Source organism: Takifugu flavidus, chromosome 11 (genome assembly GCF_003711565.1).
Source record: "Takifugu flavidus isolate HTHZ2018 chromosome 11, ASM371156v2, whole genome shotgun sequence".
Lineage (NCBI taxonomy): Eukaryota > Metazoa > Chordata > Actinopteri > Tetraodontiformes > Tetraodontidae > Takifugu > Takifugu flavidus.
Genome location: NC_079530.1, coordinates 5,451,868 through 5,469,175, shown reverse-complemented (window position 1 = coordinate 5,469,175; position 17,308 = coordinate 5,451,868). Strand labels below are relative to the sequence as shown.

General features: G+C 44.7%; 3 protein-coding genes across 4 annotated transcripts in view; all 3 read left to right on the top strand.

Moving 5' to 3' along the window:
- Positions 1–2,406: 2,406 nt before the first annotated feature.
- Positions 2,407–6,447, top strand: LOC130534219 (transmembrane protein 26-like). Of its 2 annotated transcripts, none has more exons than XM_057048236.1 (6): positions 2,407–2,676; positions 3,031–3,124; positions 3,220–3,309; positions 3,655–3,709; positions 4,166–4,543; positions 5,242–6,447. In XM_057048236.1, exons 1-6 carry the CDS (start codon positions 2,468–2,470, stop codon positions 5,535–5,537), a joined length of 1,122 nt encoding a protein of 373 aa, XP_056904216.1. In that variant the 5' UTR covers positions 2,407–2,467; the 3' UTR covers positions 5,538–6,447. The 2 variants fall into 2 exon arrangements, with proteins under 2 accessions (XP_056904216.1, XP_056904217.1); XM_057048237.1 differs by lacking the exon at positions 3,655–3,709 and having other exon boundaries at positions 2,420–2,676; positions 4,166–4,380; positions 4,464–4,543.
- Positions 6,448–7,557: 1,110 nt separating this feature from the next.
- perp (p53 apoptosis effector related to pmp22) lies at positions 7,558–12,256 on the top strand. The gene is made up of 3 exons (XM_057048238.1): positions 7,558–7,955; positions 9,561–9,701; positions 10,961–12,256. The coding sequence occupies exons 1-3, from the start codon at positions 7,751–7,753 to the stop codon at positions 11,170–11,172; spliced, it is 558 nt and encodes a 185-aa protein (XP_056904218.1). The 5' UTR covers positions 7,558–7,750; the 3' UTR covers positions 11,173–12,256.
- Positions 12,257–15,111: 2,855 nt separating this feature from the next.
- Positions 15,112–17,308, top strand: part of tnfaip3 (tumor necrosis factor, alpha-induced protein 3) — a 33,816-nt gene continuing 31,619 nt past the window's right edge. The window contains exons 1-2 of the mRNA XM_057048230.1: positions 15,112–15,390; positions 16,403–16,815. Of these exons, the coding sequence (XP_056904210.1) occupies positions 16,509–16,815 (307 nt within the window). The 5' untranslated portion in view covers positions 15,112–15,390; positions 16,403–16,508. The remainder of the gene's footprint in view (positions 15,391–16,402; positions 16,816–17,308) is intronic.

Genomic DNA, 17,308 nt, shown 5'->3' with positions numbered 1-17,308 from the left:
CATATTTGTCCAATAACTGCCTGGCCTGTTGCAGCTGTTGGGGCAGAGGCAGAATGAGTCATGTGTTATCCATTTAAGTCCAATTTCTCCCATGCAAATTCCTGACATGTGTGACTCTATGGAGCCTTGGGTTGAAATTGTATTTTTGAAACAAAGACACAATCAAGGCCAGAGCTGCGCGACCCCCCCCCCCCCCCCCCCAGCCACCTGCTTCATCCATGACCCATGGACGGGTCGAATTTATGAGGCGCTTCTGTAATCTCCGATATGAAATTAAGCGAAGGAGTAAATGCTCATCTCCTCAAAAAATGTCTTTTTTAAGTATGACTGCATCCAGTGAATTGTGGTAGTTACGTGAAAATATTTGTCATCCCTAAAAATAAACTGAAACACAGGCGCAGAAAGATGGCGGCTAAGTTTAATAACGCCTCCTCGCTCCCTCCCTCTCTCCACTGCGCTCTCCTTGTTGAATAATGCGCCTGCCTTTGTTGTGCATCCACATAAATGGCAGATTGACTAATAAATGTGTGACTTTCAGGCTTCCAATACTGGAAGTCGTGGTGTTAAGCGCCCCCTGCTGGGATTTAACAGACATGACATATAATGGGGCCAACTGTATTTTACAGGAGATTAACTTTCAATAAAACCCAGTTTAGAAGCCAGTCGTGTAGATGTTTTAATATTCTGCTCTCCCTATCTTTAACATGGTCTTTTTAATGGGTTTAATACACTGTTGTGTAGCCTAAATAAAATTAAACCTACATTTCTAGCCTGCTGCAGGATCTTTACAAGCATTCAGAACAGCAGTTTGAGACATTTTCTTTTTAAATCACCCTGTGATGAGTCGACACCGGCATTTCAAACACAGATGTGGCAGATTACAGCTTCATTCTAATGCTTATTTTACACTCTTCATGTTTTCCTCTTAGCACTGAACTGTTCCATCATCAGCACCTTCATCATTATTACTGGACCTTGAACACACACCCATCTGAGGGTCAGATAAAGAAGATGGTCATGCCGTCTGAGTCAGCAGAGGTCTGTTTCTCTCCCTCGGTGTGTGACTGACTCTTGGGATTATTAAATTACTGCAGGCAAAATAAGATATAAATTTGGTTGGTCTTTTAGAACTTGTGAAAAGAGAAAAAAAACACAAATTGTGGCTGTTGCTTTTTTAAATGAACCAACAATCCTTCCTAGTGTAAAACAGTTTATTTTCCTTAATGCAGCCAGACATCCTGTCTCTTTCTAAGATTTTTATGCTGACTGGTACTATTGTGATATCATGTGATGTAATCCGGAGGATAAAGATGGAATTGGAACAAAGGCAGGAAAATGCTGTCTTCTCTCCAAGGTTACGGGACTTTCCTACTGTTTCCTCTATCCTGTGCTAGCTGGCCAAATTGGTCCTGAATAAAAATCCTGTCAGCAGGCAGCCAAGTGGGGTGAAATGAGGGGCGTCTGTGTGTCTTAGTGTGTGAGCGTACGTGCGTGGCAGATTTGCCTGACATGTAATTCTCCTCCATGCTGAGATAATGTGTGCTTAGACCTCATGTTTGCCGTTCGATGTCAGGAAACCTCTGAACCACTGATGATTGTGACTCTGCTGTTAAGCATAAAAGAATATTTGATTGTGCTCCTGACAGCAAACATCGTATTTGTTTCAACGGCCTGTTAAATATAAACCTTATCCATCATTCTCAGGACACAATGACTGACTCCATGAAGTGCTGGAATACATCCATGCGGGCGAAAGCCAAGATGAATAATGTTATCTTATCTCCCCGATCTACTGAAAAAACAAAATAAAGATTTTATTTTTGCTCAAACAGAACGCAATAACAGGTTAATAATAGCTAGCCATGCCATAGAAAAAAAAGAAAAGGGCCCCTTCCTTTAACCAAGCTACTGGCCTAAACACAAATACATACAAATATTCAAGATTGGGATTAATATGATTTATAAATTACCCTCTAACACAAAGTCGTTATCCATGCCAAGTTGACTATTCTAGATGGATTTTAGGGTTAGGGTTGAGTGACTATAATTTTGTGTTTCACTGTGTGGATTTGTTATGCTGTATGCATAACGATTTTTGTAGTTTCATTTAATACAGAAACATGAATGAAGTCACACTTTCTGTAATAGAACAGTAAAAACTTCTCTGTTGTAATAACCAGCTGGGGTGATGCTGCCCCCTGCTGTCCAGACAGGGTAGTGATCTTTCATTGCTAATAGCTTAGTAGTGTGTGTGTGTGTGTGTGTTTGTGTGTGTGTGTGTGTGTGTGTGTGTGTGTGTGTGTGTGTGTGTGTGTGTGTGTGTCGGCACCGTTGTCATCGTTGATCCCTGCCAGGTAAACCCGACAGACATGGCTTTGGGGTGGAGCTTAAAGTTTGGGGACTGAGTTGGAACAAAGTCAGCCTGTTTTCATCCTGCAGGCTGCAGACAGAGGGATCCTCTTCAGACATGCAGCAGTCCAGGGTGACCGATCTGTTCAAGTTGATCCGAGCGATCATCGTCAGAGCTCTGTTCATCCTGGTGGCTCTAACCGGCGTATGGAGGGTGACATGGGTGAAGAAAGACCTCACTTACTGGTTCCTGACATTACTCCTGCTGCCGCTCGTCCTCGAAATGATAATAACGCTGAGGAACCGCAAAGGGAAAGATTACAAATGGTAACTAACTTTCATGCATTCGTCAGAAATGTGTGATTATTGTGTGTGGTGATATATATTAAATCAGAGTCCTGGGCTACTAACAACAGCACTGAGAGGTTTGTGGTTAAGCTTTGGTCATCTTCCAAACATTCCCTCCATCTCTTTGCTTTGGTTTCATCCAGATTCAGCAATAACCCGCAGAGACAGGAGACTTCTTCATATTTCACTGAAATTCATCACAGACTTTCTTGCATGTGTTCATTTCTTGGTCGGGTTACATGATATGACCAAATAATTATTGAGCTTGGAAATATTGCTGTTTTCCTCTTTTTTTGAGACATTAGTGTTAAGGTGGAGTTGGTTGTGTTGCAGGTTTTCCCCTGCTATCTTTCTCTTCATGGTCAGTATCATTCCCTCCATATGGGTTCTGGAGCTCCACCAGCAGAACAAAGACAGCGAACCGCTGGTATCAACATGAGTGACATGATTAATTCAAGGTCTTTTAAAGCTATAAAACTTTCCAAATAACCTTGATTAACAAAAAAAATGAACCTGTTGTAGTGCAAAAGGCTGGATTCCTTGGAAAACATCCGCCTGCTGGTTGATCAGAACATCACAGCGACCAACCAGACGTATCCCGACTACCTGAAAGTAAGAATGCCAGGTTCTTCTTTCTTTAGCACTAATGAAAGCAGCCAGAAACCTGAGCCAACCCCCACCTCCACCAGCCTTGTCGGCCCAACGAGACAAACTTGAAGTACTCGACAGGCCTTAGTGTGAATCCTCTCTCATTTTCATTTAAATTGACTCATCTTTTATTTCGGGTTCACCATCAGCCATTCTGAAGCTCCAGGAAGTCACTCAGCTGCTCGCACACTGTGGTTGGGACCCTGATGTCAACCAGGGGCCTTAAGCTCCTGTGAATATCTCCTAAAATGCTGAACGTCTCCTTATTTTATCCTCAGATAACTAACAGATATTATTGTGTCTGCTCAGGTTCCTTCAGGTTCACCAGTTTCCAAAAACCTGCATCCTCAGTGTGACTTCCTTGGTGTGTTTCATCCTCCTCCATCAAAAATCAACCGATAAAAGATAAAAGATTTAAAAGATTTAGAAAATTTGGTTTCAATGTTTCCTGCTAGAACTCAGCAGAAAGAGCAGGAAGATTCGGATTGCGTGTATTGGGCCGATGCACAGACAGAATTTATGGAATTATCAAGAAAGAAAAGTGTCTGACGTCTGTTATTGTCGATATCAGCAGCTACAATATCATGAGTAGGGTGGTTGGGATAATTTACACAACCTAAACAGATTCTGGCAACCGAGCCGAGTCTTAAACTACACGCAGCCAGTTTCTGCTGATCAAACTCATGCTGGGAATAGTTGGCAGTGGGAAAAGACACAAATCTATACTCAGCAAAATAGCATGATACCAAAATCTGGACAAGATTTAGACCCAAAATGACTGTAAAAACAGAGAAATAGGTGTCTCTTCTTCTCTTCCCAGATTGTAAACAAGATGTTAACATCTGTCTGTTCCAACGACTGGATCCTCGCTCTTCATCAGATCCTCCTCATTCTGCTGATTGTGGGAAAGTGGCTTCTTCCCCTGGGAGGCGGAGTCACACGGGACGAGCTCTCGCAGCTTCTGCTCATTTTCGTGGGCACCGCGGCAGATATCCTGGAATTTACCAGCGAGACGCTGTCGGACATCAAGTGGAGGTTTTGCGGTTGTCCGTCCTGTTCGAACATAAATCTGAAACATTTCTTCTAAAACCAATTTTTATTTTCCATGCCCTGCCCAGGGAGAGTAGTCCTCAGCTGGTTCACATCATCCTGGCTGTATGGACTTGGAGCATGCTTCAATTCCCGCTGCATCTGGCCGGTCAGTGTGCTGAACTCAGATCTGTTCTGCTCATGAAGCCTTTGCAGCTGCGTCCAAACTGTCTTTAAAACAAGTTCAGACAAATACTTCAGCTTTTTTTTTCTTCTTCAAATTCCAAGGCAGAGGAAGGAATTTTATCAGCAATGGGTCATTGTCCCTCTTGTCAGATCTGAGCTTGTGTAGAAGGACGGGAAGGGTGTAGTTTGGGAGGAAATCCAGCCACACATGTGCTTCACATCAATATCGTGCAGCTAATGAGTGCGTCAGTCATCCGTTTGGCTGTTAAGAATAAAGCTTGTAAGGCTTAACTTGGGGCTTACTGAAGCTTCAGAAAGTAAATTAAATCTAAGAGTGCAACTCTAAAAGAACACTATGGGATGAAGAAGGAACTTTTAAAAGAAGTCATTGCTTACTGTCTGAGATTATAAATGCTGTGTTCTGCTGAGTGTGTTCAGTTTGCGATTTCTCACCATATCAAAGGTTGTGGCTTCTATCCGATACGAGGCAGAGGGCCAACTGGGCCTTTTTAAAAACAGAAGCCACCCAGCAGCCACATTTTCTCACCATTACTGGTGACCTGTGAAATTAATTTAATGCACAGATGCTGTTTTCCTTAGTACGAATCAAAGAAATGTTAGTTACAGGTTTCCTGCACTGCCTTGACTGATATTTTACATTTGTCCTCATTTTTTTCCCAGTGGTGAACTCTAAGCCTGGGAGGGAAGCTGAGGAGGGGCTGCAGGATGAATCCCTATGGCATAAACACAGCACGGACATATGGAGCATTGTGGAGGTCCTGTTTATTCAGGACGGGCCTTTCCTGGTGGTCAGACTCACTGTCATGACCTACTACGAAGTCTTCCACCAGATGCTGGTTTTCTTTGCAATCAAGAACTTCCTGGTGATCATACTGAACCTGTACAGGTTGTTTGTTTTATGCCAGGACTTCAGACTCTCCAGAGGCAGGACTGTCCATAGCGGTGCTGATCTATGAGTCCGACGGGTCGACTGGAGTGAAAAACAGTTATCAGGGAGCAAAATGGAGCCACTGCAAAACCGAATTATTTTATTCCCACTATATTGTCTTTAGCAATGGCGAATAATTAATTCTTATAGGAGAAGAAAACTGAAGATGAAAGCCGTTAAGTTTATGTCCCACACTTCACTGAGCTTCAACCTCCCTCCTCACCTCATTTCATTCATTGATTCATTTCATTCTCACTGGTGATTTAGCTCAAAGTTGAAACATAATTCAGTTCTGACATGGCCCAAACCTGCTGAGCAAAGACAGAAAATCACACACGTTTGCAAAAAAAAAAGCTGTTCAAATATTTGCATCTGCAGGAACCGAAGGCCTGCTGCTGCTGTGGTGGATGGAGGGGCGGGGAGGACAGGAAGATACGGATTATATAAATAAGGCAGAGGTTGGGCATGCGTGAACACGAGAGGAAGTCAGAGGCAGTATTTTATCTGTTATAGTCAAAAGCACTAAAGCTAAACTACAAACACTAGACAAGTGAGCTGACGTCTGAATGGGAAACAAACCTGGAAGCAAAAAGCTAGAATGCTCCTCAAAAGTTTTAAGGAGCAGCAGATTTGACATGAGACCCCGCTGGTGGCAAAACAGAAGTGAGAGTGGGTTACGCACAGTTATTCGGCTCAGTTTGTTGCACTCTTTGGAACTGCAGAATAATAACCTTCCCTGGAATATGTGAGGCCTTATGTTGTATGTTCTTTTTTTTTACACCTTAAATTCATGTGTTATCACCCTACACCCCCATACAGTTTACATCAAAGCTGAACATCTTAATTTTCCAGTTTACTGTGTAGTTATCACGCAATTGAGACCTGTTGTGATATCAGCTCAATTAAACTGTTACAATAAAAATAAAGGTGTAGTCTGACTGTGTCGAGCTTTCTGCCTTAAATGCAAGGAAACATGTTTCATCTGCTATTTCTGCCACATGCGGAATGGTGATGCCTGTTCCTCCGTGGTTGATGTCTGCTGTTGCTTCTCTTATTTTCTGTTCTTCCTGCAGCAACAGTCCAGCTGCCTCCACTAAAGCACTCGGCCAGGTCATCCAACCGCTAAATTTGACTGTGAAGACTTTAAACTTCACTGTGAATCCAAGCAGCCGTAAAACAGTTAATGGATTAAAAACATTCCTCAAACTCCCACATTTACTCGGTTTAATGAGTTTTCAGACCACAAAGTGATTTTCTGGTGACATCATCTGAGAATAAATCAGTGACAGACTACTGGCTCCATGCTGGTTTTGCTCAATGTGTTGCGTCAGATTTGTATTTTGTTCAGATACAGAATTTACAGCTGTGAACGTGTGCGAGAACCTCATTGTTTAAACACAGCAGAAGTTGTTTCACAACCTTCTTCTTCAGAAAAGTAATTTTGAGCTACGCCACACCACCTTATAATGTCTCAAAACTCACATGACAAGCTCCAACAAGCAGTACCATGGTTTTAGAGATAAACAATACCAAGTGATGACTGTTTTTTCTTTTTGGGTCATTGTTCACCTTCAAATGTAGACCGGCAAAAAACTTTATTAGAAAATAATAATAAATAAATAAACTGAAAACAGATCGTATACAGGTTGTAATAAATAACATAAGTACATCATTTTTTAGGATTTTCTCCACCTGTGACAAAGACCTATGTTAGAACCTGAGCTATAACATCCACACATAAAAAATGATTATCAACGGTGTAATGACTTTGTATTGATTTTCCTACACCGCCATCTTGTGGCCAAAGTCGGTACTGCGTCTCTAAAATTCCAGAGCTGAGTTAGAATCCTTCCTCTCTCAGAAAATATTCCACACCAACCTGTTGTAGTCCCAAACCACCCTGAAATGACCTGACTGACCCTAGAGACCACTCGGGAGAGCCGGAACGGCTGTGCGTACTCCCTGCTCCGCAGTTGCAGGTCGTGGGTGAAATGTGACACGGGGAGGGCTGGGCTTGACTCCGCTGGAACAGTCACAGAAGCCCTGCCCTTCAAGTCAAGAAACAGGTTCCATTACTCACTTCGGTGGGAATTTCTTTACAATCTGTTACCCAAAAGCACCACACCCGCGGATACTGCCTTTGCGCCAAGACGCAGAAGACGAACACACCCGTGTGCACCGCACCGCGCGTCCCTGCACTCCCTCCGCCGTGTCCCGGTCCACAAACTCCGGTCGTCGGTCATGTTTCGCTGCGGGATAGCCTACCCCCGCTGCAGGTGGATCCTGCCCCTGCTGCTGCTCTTCGCCATTATTTTTGACATAATCGCCATCGCCGCCACCTCCGGATGGGTCGAGGACGAGGACGCGAAGACCCACTACGCCAATATGTGGGACGAGTACCGAGGCAGGGACGGTGCGTGGGAGCAGTCGTCCCTCATGCAGTATGGTAAGTCTGCCAAACAGGAGCCCCACAAGGGCCAAAGCGGTTCACACACTCGCTGCTCGGCTGGGTGAAAAATTCTACATTCGACTCGACCTTTAGAGGAGCCCTTGGTGGCAGGAAGGAGGCCTGCAGCTCTGCACGGCTGAACTTTGCTCCTCACGGCCTCATTCTGCGTGTCCGACCAGGGAAAACAGGGGGCGGGCTCCCCTTCCCTCAGATGTTCTGGCTCGGGTGGAAGGTGTTTAATGTCCTTCCCCATTAGATCAATATTTGGAGCAAAGAGAGACTCAGAACTGTAACCTGTACGTTCAGGGTTTTTTTTTAAACTTAATTACCATGCGCAGCAGGTAATTAATTTGGTCTTTTTAAGACCAGGTAAAGTAGATCTGAGTCCCGTGGCAGATTCAGGAGCTTTGAGCAGAAGTAGAATTTAAAATCGTGGTTATTTATAGTAAGTTATTTATACAGATAAAACGACTTAAACAGATAAAACCTCTTATTAAACAGACACACCTGAAGAACTGATACCAGATGAAAACGCAACACACACACACACACACACACTCTCTCTCTCTGTGTCTCTCTCTCTCTCACCAACAATGGCAGAATTGTTGCTGCTATCAGACTTTCTGGACTTTGCCAAGCGTTACCGTGGTAACGCTGCTGTTGTCTGGACTTCCTCAATGTTGCCTTTGCTCTCAGCAGGACGTCTTTATTCTGCTTGCTTTTATTTTGGGGAGCCTGAATAGCTTGGAGAATATTCTCGAAGTAATGGCTGAACTGGCGTGACTTATGCGCGCCGTTGTTTCCAGGAATTGGTCTCTGAACTACAGGAGTGCCCCTTAAAAAAGACTGCTCAAATTAGGTTTGAACGCTCTGTTCATTTATTTATGCACTCATGTTTGAATTGAGTCCAACCACAAAAGAGCTGCAGCAATCTTACAAAATTGATATAAATGTACGTTCTGGTTTCTCCATTAACTTAAACAATTGTTTTATTATACTACTGACTCATTTCCTGTTTTTACTGCTGAAATGCCCCCACAGTTGTAGAGCCAAAGCTTTTCCTCTCTGTCAGGCTTGTATTTAAACAATAACACGCTGCCGAGAGCTGCTGGGGAAAAGTCTCTGGACGGTCTTTGCCAGTCGGGTGTCAGGCTGAGCCTGCTGCCTGCGTGAAGCCTTTCTTCAGAGGACCTTGATGAGTATCCTCCCTGGCGGGAAGGCGGGCGGGTCTGAGTGCAGAATAACACATTCGTCATTGGAGTTTTGGGCCGGGAGGTGGAAGCAGCAGAGTCGTTTAGGTCTGTGCATGTTGCCACATACCTACAGGGTTTTATAATAAACCTTAAAGCCCGACACTCCCTGTAGCTCATTATAATACCTCAGCTCCATCATCTCCATTCATAGATCACATTTGACGCTTCAGGAACGTAAAAGAGACCAAAAATATATTCTAGCGGATAAAAAGTCTGGTAAATTGCTGCAGGTGTGTGTGGAATACAGAGTTCATTTAGGTTAGCGGGTAAAACTGGTTTCACTCTTTAAGGTGTGACTCTTGGGCGAGGTTATTTCCTCTAATTAACCTGCCTCTCCTTTCTTCTGCAGCCTGGGCCAAAGCCGTCGCCGCTCTGATGATCATCGGCCTCCTCGTCCTCATCGTCGCCTTCATCATCTCCTGCGTGGCGCTCTGCTGCTCGCTCAACATCCCCCTCCTGCCCTTCGTGGGGGTGCTGTTGATCGTTGTCGGTGAGATGACCCCACGAACAAAAATTCTTGTCCTTGGAGAACGCGCGTGTGATTGCCTTGTGGAATTTCCTGTCCTGATGTGAGAGAGGACATATTACAGCATGTGTAGAGTTATTTAGGTCAATTCCTGTCAGTTAAGGGTGATAGAAGTGGTTCTTCTGGCTCAACTGAAGCTTCAGGGGAAAAAAAACCCTCCTGGTTTTTGAGCTCTACACCTGTAGACCTGCATTCTGAAGACAAAACCTGAGGTCAGAGGTGACTTTTCGGAGAAACAATGAAATGAGAAAATGAATGTTAATTTATTCATTTTCCAGCTTTATTGAAGAGCTTAGCTTCAGCATTTTAAAGCAATTAGCCAATAGAGTTGTTTAAAACAGAATAAGGATGTACTGTTTACAAAAGTTCAATTAAATTATGAACTGTCTCAGTCTAAAAGTCGAGAAACAAATTAAGCATGATGGTAAAGACTGTTTCATAAAACACACAGAGGATAAATATGGAAACATCCTGTTTTGGGCAAGTGTGCATTCTCTTGTTAGAATGAGTGGGAGTCAAAGTCTCTGAGGTCAGGAAGAGAAGCAACACAAGGCGTAAACGCAGTTTTCCAGTGGAAATCACAAAGCGTTTAAGTCAGAACGACGGATATTAAAACACTTGCGTGAACTCCAAGAGAGCTGCCAAATAGGTCGATAACTTCAGGTGCAAAAGGGAAAATGACTAAACGTGAACAAAAGTGAAAAGTTGGGTCGCTGGTGGGGGGAAGGGCGAAGAATTTGGTGTGATATTGCCATGGGAACGCCTTGTTTAGTCTGATTATCTGCCTGACTCACCCTCAGAGCATGAGAACATGCTGAGCCATGTGCACACAAACAAAGCCTTTCTATGACAGGTGAGACAGTCACACAGAGGTTTGACGTGAGAGACAAGCTCCCCGGGGCCCTGAGGGTGCCACAGCACCACTGTTGCCCCAGAAACAACCAGGCTTCCCCCCTAATCTGATCCAGGTCTCTCTTTCTGGCCGTCTAGTCCCTCACCGAGTATAGTGTTCTCTTTTGTTCTTCTCATAATGTGTATAATTTTAGTCAAATTGCACGAATGTTAAAATGTCGTAACGACGAGTGGTTACCATGGTAACACACCTAACAGGCATCAGTTGACGCTACGTCCGAACTTTCCGTTTCTCTGGTAAAATCCACCTGGCGGGGTTGTTCTCTGGAGGCTCCATCAGCAGTACGACCTTGTTGCTCTTCTCTCCGCAGTGGTCCTTCAGGTCATCGCCCTCATCATCTACCCCGTCAAGTTCAACGAGCTGATCTTCGAGGGCAACTATTACTACACCTGGGCGTACGGCTTCGGCTGGGGTGCCACCATCCTCTGCATCGGCTGCGCCATCCTCTTCTGCTGCCTGCCGCGCTACGAGGACGAGCTGACCGGCCTGGCCAAGACCAAATACATCTACTCCTCGGCCTAAAGGCCGAACCTGGACACACGCCCCATCGTGGTGTTTCCTCTCTCCCACCAGTCAGATCTGCAGAAAAGTTCAATTTCCTTCATCCTCCACCAACTGGTTCTGGAGCGGGAAGGAGACTCCATGTTTATTAATGCACAAACCTCTTTTTTTTGGTCAGTAACATTACGTTTTAAAGGTATTCTTCCACCCAAGTGCACTTAACCGAGTTAATTGCTGATATTTGAGCTGTTCTAAAATCTTGTCTGAGGAGCAAATCAGAGGAAAACAAAGCAGAGGATGGCAGAAGGTCTTCAGTCTTCACCTGTTGCCACTTTCTGAAGGTGTGGACCCAGAGCATGAATGTAAACTATTGAGTTAAAGAGTTGTATTGTTTTTATTAAACTTCAAGTTACAAATTTCAGATTTATTCCACTGGGGGTGTAAGGGTGGGGGTGTGCTTTTCGTATTGAACACTACAATATTTCCATGTTTGATTTTTGCAGTAGTTGCTCTATGATTAAGTCCAGTCTTGCATTTTACATTTTAACTTCCCTCTTTTCTAATAGCGCTGAATGCTACAGATATGCAAACTGGGAAAATGCAGCATTCATAGATAGATATGTTCTGCATTTCATGGGTTTTTTTGCATCTAAAGTAAGCACATTCCAAAAGTTCCAAGATTTGTGTAAAGGTTTAAAGGGTGTGTAAAGGGTTTTTTTTATCTGAAAAATCCTCCATCTGGACACTCAAGAGTAATAAAGCTTTTGAGGCTTTGATGCTAGTCTGGCTAGCTTTCTGCTAAACTTATTTGCACGCTATCCCGGCACCCCTTGTGTAGAACTTGTGCCTTAGCGTCTTCGCTGTGTTGTGGAGTGTTTCATCAGTGCGGTTTGATAGGCTGGCATATAATCAGCCTGTGTTGAAACATGAGTTAAAGTCAAGCCCAAACACAACTGCTGCGAGTTCAAAGATCATCTGACAATATGGGACTAAGCTGCACCACATACAGTAGGTCTGGTTAGTGTGAATCCACATCCTGCTGTAGCCTCAACTGATTCTGTGTTAGTCGGTGTATTCTTATGCAATAAAGAGTTAAATTTTCAAAGCCTGTTTCTTGAACTGCAGGAATTCGTTCTCACACTGGGACCAGTCAAATCATGATCCAGCCTGCCTCTGGACACAACACAAACATGCCAAAGTGCAGTTACACACAGGGCAGGGTGAGATTACAACAACCGAGCTGGTGAATCAGGAATTATGACCAACACACCTAGGAGCCCAACCCAGGATGGGCCTTTAGACTCTGCTCGGCATTTTTTTGACAGTTTCTTTTAGTCTTGTGGAAAGAGAGTGATGACGGAATGACATGAAAGTGAAGGAGAGGTGCAGCGACGATGGACAGGGCTGAGTGTTTGGCTATTTATACAGGCACGTTTTAGCATTTCACTAATAACAGTTATTTTGAAGAAAATAAATGTTTCAATAGAATTTAAAATATAAATCTGTCAATAGAGAAAAATATTTTAAATGTCAAATTTTCAGAATAGACATAAATGTTAGTGACGTGAATGTTTACCTGACAGTTTGTTGTTTTTTTTAACTTTTGCATCACAAATATGCTTAATGAGGTCATGTCTGTGTAAATTCTCAGTCATCCAGGTCATTGTATCCAAGGTAGTTTTCTCTGTCAACTGGACTGGGTTTCTTCTCTTGAAGACGTTTCGCCTTCTATCCAGAAGGCTTCTTCAGTTCTGAAATCGCTGGGGAGAGAGCTTGAAAATATAGCCCCTGTGGACCATTAGGATGCTAATGATCTGGGTGGTCACCTGAGAGTCGTTAGCAGGGTCGTTGGTCGGGTCGTTCACCTAGTTTCTGTTGAGGTGTCTCCCCTTTGTCTGCTGGATCACATGGTGATGAGTCACTGGGTCTCCTGGAATGGTGTGAATGTTTGTTTTGCTGTTGGAAGGAGTGGAGGACTGTGTTGTGCCATTCTTCTGTGGAGAGGTTGTTTGGTTTCCCCAATGTACAGTTCCTTGCATTTCTCCTGGCACTGTACAGCATACACAACATTACTTTGTTTGGGTCTTGGTGTCTTGTCCTTTGGGTGTACCAGCCTCTGTCTGAGAGTGTTGCTGGGTTTGAAATGAACCGGTATGTCGTGTTTCTGGAGGATCCTCCTAAACTTCTCCGAGACTCCGGACAGGTAGGGGATGGAAACGCTGCGGCGTTTGTTTCTCTCCTCCTCTCCTTTGCTGGGGTCTGGCTTTCTTTTAATGAGGTCACCACAACTGCAGTTCACACTAGTGACCTCTAGAGGTCATTGCCGATCAGCAAATCAGGGCCTGTGCGCCTCCCACGTGGTTTACTCTGCAGGTGAAGGTCAGATATGTGACAGGGAATTTAGAGGAATGCGAAGAAGGCTTTTGTCAAGCAGATTTGTTGGGGGTGGGTTTCACTCTGCCTCTGAGGTGGTTTCCACGCAATAAAGAAGTTCTAGAAGAGAACTGCGTAGGTCTTTTGGGAGTTTCGCGCCAGTGCTCTCACACCTCATACCAGCAGGGCCATGATGGAACAGTAGAGGTTCAGAAGTCACTGTGAGGGAATGGCCACCCTGTCAGAACACAAGGGCCAAATGACTGTGGAGGACATACGGAGTCATGTCTTACCATAAATTCTAGGCAGGAAATAGTATATTAGCACAGCCCCTGATTGTCCCATTTTAGCTGCACTGTTGCTTTTTTTGCAGTGGGTTTGGATCAGTGATGCTTATTTAAGAGCTTGAGAATGTATGTGTCTAAGATTATTGAGTCATTTTGTTTCAGGGACCGTCCTTTTTGAATTTAAGCTGATTTTCTGGTCATATTTATATGATTGGTAGAGAAAATGATGAGAGAGCATGGCAAAGTCTCAACAACCTCAATGAATCCACTGAGTGAGTCACGACCGGAGAATCCTCCTGAATTCAGGTGCCAAGCGTTAAAATGAATAATGTTTGAAATGAACCACATTTAAAGTAAACTAACGATACACAAACACGTGCAATATATGTGATCTAAACATGAAATATATGATTCTGCAAACCAGCAGCTGTAGCTGTTTTATATGGCTAAAAACAACAGCTTTGATAACATTGCATAAATGAACATTTGATCATATTGACCCCGATGGACAAAAAGAGTGGCTCTCTGTCTTTTGGGGTTTTCCGTGTTATCTTTGGTCTAAATCGCTTCTGCAAATGGCCAAAATTGATCTTCCCATACTGTGACTCAGCCAACATGTGACCCAATAATAATAAACATGTAAAACCTCCAGACGGTTAGATCACCAACATTACGAAGGCAGAGTGGAGGACCTGGAATGCTGACAAAAACTTGATCTACAGCCCAAAATACACGCTATTGATAATGATAATCAAATATCAAAGTTCAATCAACATATTGGTTTTCCAAAGTGTCGTCTGTTGCTTTAGTTTGGGTGAAACATCAAGATTCACAGGTGAAACTGGTGTTGAGGTTCCACTTCCCTATTATTTCTGCTCACTCTGTGAATGAACATAAGACCACAGAACATCATGACAGGGGGGTATTTTGTCTGTTGCACATCTGTGTTGTAGGAAAGAATGACTGTAACAAAGGGCACTGCCACAATGACAAGATTTCCATCATGCTGCAAATGTCAGAAACAGATGCAGGCAGACAGTCAGTATCCAGACCAGGATAGTTCTTTATTATCCCCAGAGGGGAGTTGTTGCCAGCGCTTTTCCTTTGTTTTCCCGGCTCCTATGCTCCGGCTGGACTCCTGCATGATGACTATTTATTTCTAAGCAAATAGAGAATGACGCGACCTGTCTGTCTTCCTCCGTGACGTTTCTTTGTGCACAGTAGGAGGGATGTGCTGCTCTTCATCGACTCAGACAGATGGTGGGTCCCTCTAGCGGTGGAAATCAGAACTGCCGAGAGAGAGAGAGAGAGAGAGAGGAAAATGGGTGGACGGAAAGTCCCCGTGTGGAAATTCCCTCGCTTGTGCTTTTTGTTTTTTTTAAAGAAACTATCTCTTGTGGACGTGTGCGTACTCTTTTGAAATCTTTCGCAGACAGGCTCCTAAAGAGATCTGGTGCTGGAGGAAAGAGAAGGTTGAATGGCGCCGAGGACTGCTGCGGTGAAGCTAAGTGAAGTGGCTCAGAGAGGACTAGCCTGAGCATCCGGGAGGGCTTTGTTTTTACCCCGACACATTACACAGGTAAGCCGCCCTCCTGACGCCCTGTGCGGACAACATTTCTCACCCGGGGAGGCGAAAGGCCACATTCGGGCCTCGAGAAGCGTGCGGTCGTGTTTCTGGGGACATGGAGGAAGCTTGGAGCCTGCTCACGACAGTGGCTTTGACAGCCATTGTTTACAAAGACGTCACCCCGAAGCGGATAACGGAGCGTTTAAAGCAAAATGTCGCGTCGGCGGCGCGACGCTGTAGCGGCAGCGGCTGCTAATGACGCGATTCAAGGCTACATTGTTTGATAGGTAGTTGTCATCGGAATTACGTAAGCCTTTAACGTAAGCAAAGTCTCCTGTTATTGTGTTAGCGTGTGTGTGAGTGCGCGCGCGTGTGTATGCGCGTGTGTAGCCAGCCAGCCTAGACCGCAGGATCCACCGCTGTGCAGCTGTTTGTCAGTCCAAAGTCTGCAAGTGGTGCCGTCACACCAAACAGCCGGGAACGATCGGTGTGAAGGTGCTCGCACACCCGGGTGTCTGCTGGCCACTGCCGCCTGTCAGGAACTAGCCGCTTAGCATGGCCTAGCCGGCTGTTGCACCTGCTGCAGCAATAAAATGACTAAAAAGCCGCAAACTCTGTCCGCTTCCACGGGTAGGCAGCTTAAAGTTGGCTGAAGTTAAAATAGCGAAAAGTCCAACGATTTTTTTAAACGTCCTGATAACTTGGAAATGTGGCAAGTTTTAATAGAAAGTTTCCATCAAATTTCCAATCTAGTCTTTTGCAATCCTTTAACCGGAAAATAGAAGCTGTATTGTCTCTCTGCTTTGGTTAGTCAGAATCCCTGATAAAAAAAAAAAAAAAGAGCCCCAGTCTTCACCGTGGTGACCTGTGCTTTGGGTAATTTCCCACTGAAACTGTAAACCAGTCCAGTCAAGTCCTAGATGATGATGGCGGAGGCTGTCTAAGTTTCCTACCAGTTTGCAATTATTGTCAACCTTATTACGTAATTACATGCAATAACATATGACCCCATTTCTCCCCACAGTCTCCACATTGTTCCATCACCAACAGTTGGTGCTTCCTCCTCCTCCTTCTCCTCCTCCTCATTCCTCTTCCTGCCCTCCTTCCAAACACCTGGCCACCCATCCGCCATGTCGCAGGGTCAGAACTTCCTGCCCAAATTCCTGTTTGTCTCCAACCTTCTGAAGGCCGTGAAGATCCGGCAACGTGTGCCCAACGATGTGGTGAAGCCGGCCAACGGCAGCGGCCTGATACACCACCTGCGGGGGATGCACCGGTACACGCTGGAGATGATCGCCATGAACCACTTCCCGCAGGCCTTCCGGGAGGTGGTGCAGGCGGCTATCCTGGACAGAGCCATGCAGGCCACGTTGGAGCAGGAGAAGAAGCTAAACTGGTGCCGGGAGGTGAAGAAAATGGTGCCTCTGCGTACAAATGGTGAGACTGTGCTGGTATTTTCAGGTTTGGAATGATTTAAAAGAGGTTCTGATGTGCTCCTGCAGGCACGACTTCTTTTTTTTTTTAGCTGTGTCAAACTGCACCTTAGTTCTAAACCAGTGCAAATCTGCACTGTCTCCATTGTTTTTAAACCGAATATTATCAAATGTAGGCGAGCCTTGCAGAAGCGATGAGAACCACTTCTATCTCGATTTCAGGAAGTGACCTCCGTGGGACAAGGCCGGGGAACTATTCTGCTGTAGTTTCATTTTCGCAATCAGCCGCGGCGTGCCGTTACTGCCTGAGTTATTTGACATGTAGATTCTGAGATGTCATTACTCACAGGTGGGATTACTGTAAGGCCCAATGGCTTTGCTGTTCAGTCCGTTACAATGTCAGCTTTCCTGTTATGAGAAGATTGTAAGATGAGACCTGCTACCTCTTACGGGAATTTCTCTGCTGTCATCTTGTCCGTGCTATTTACTCTTGCTGG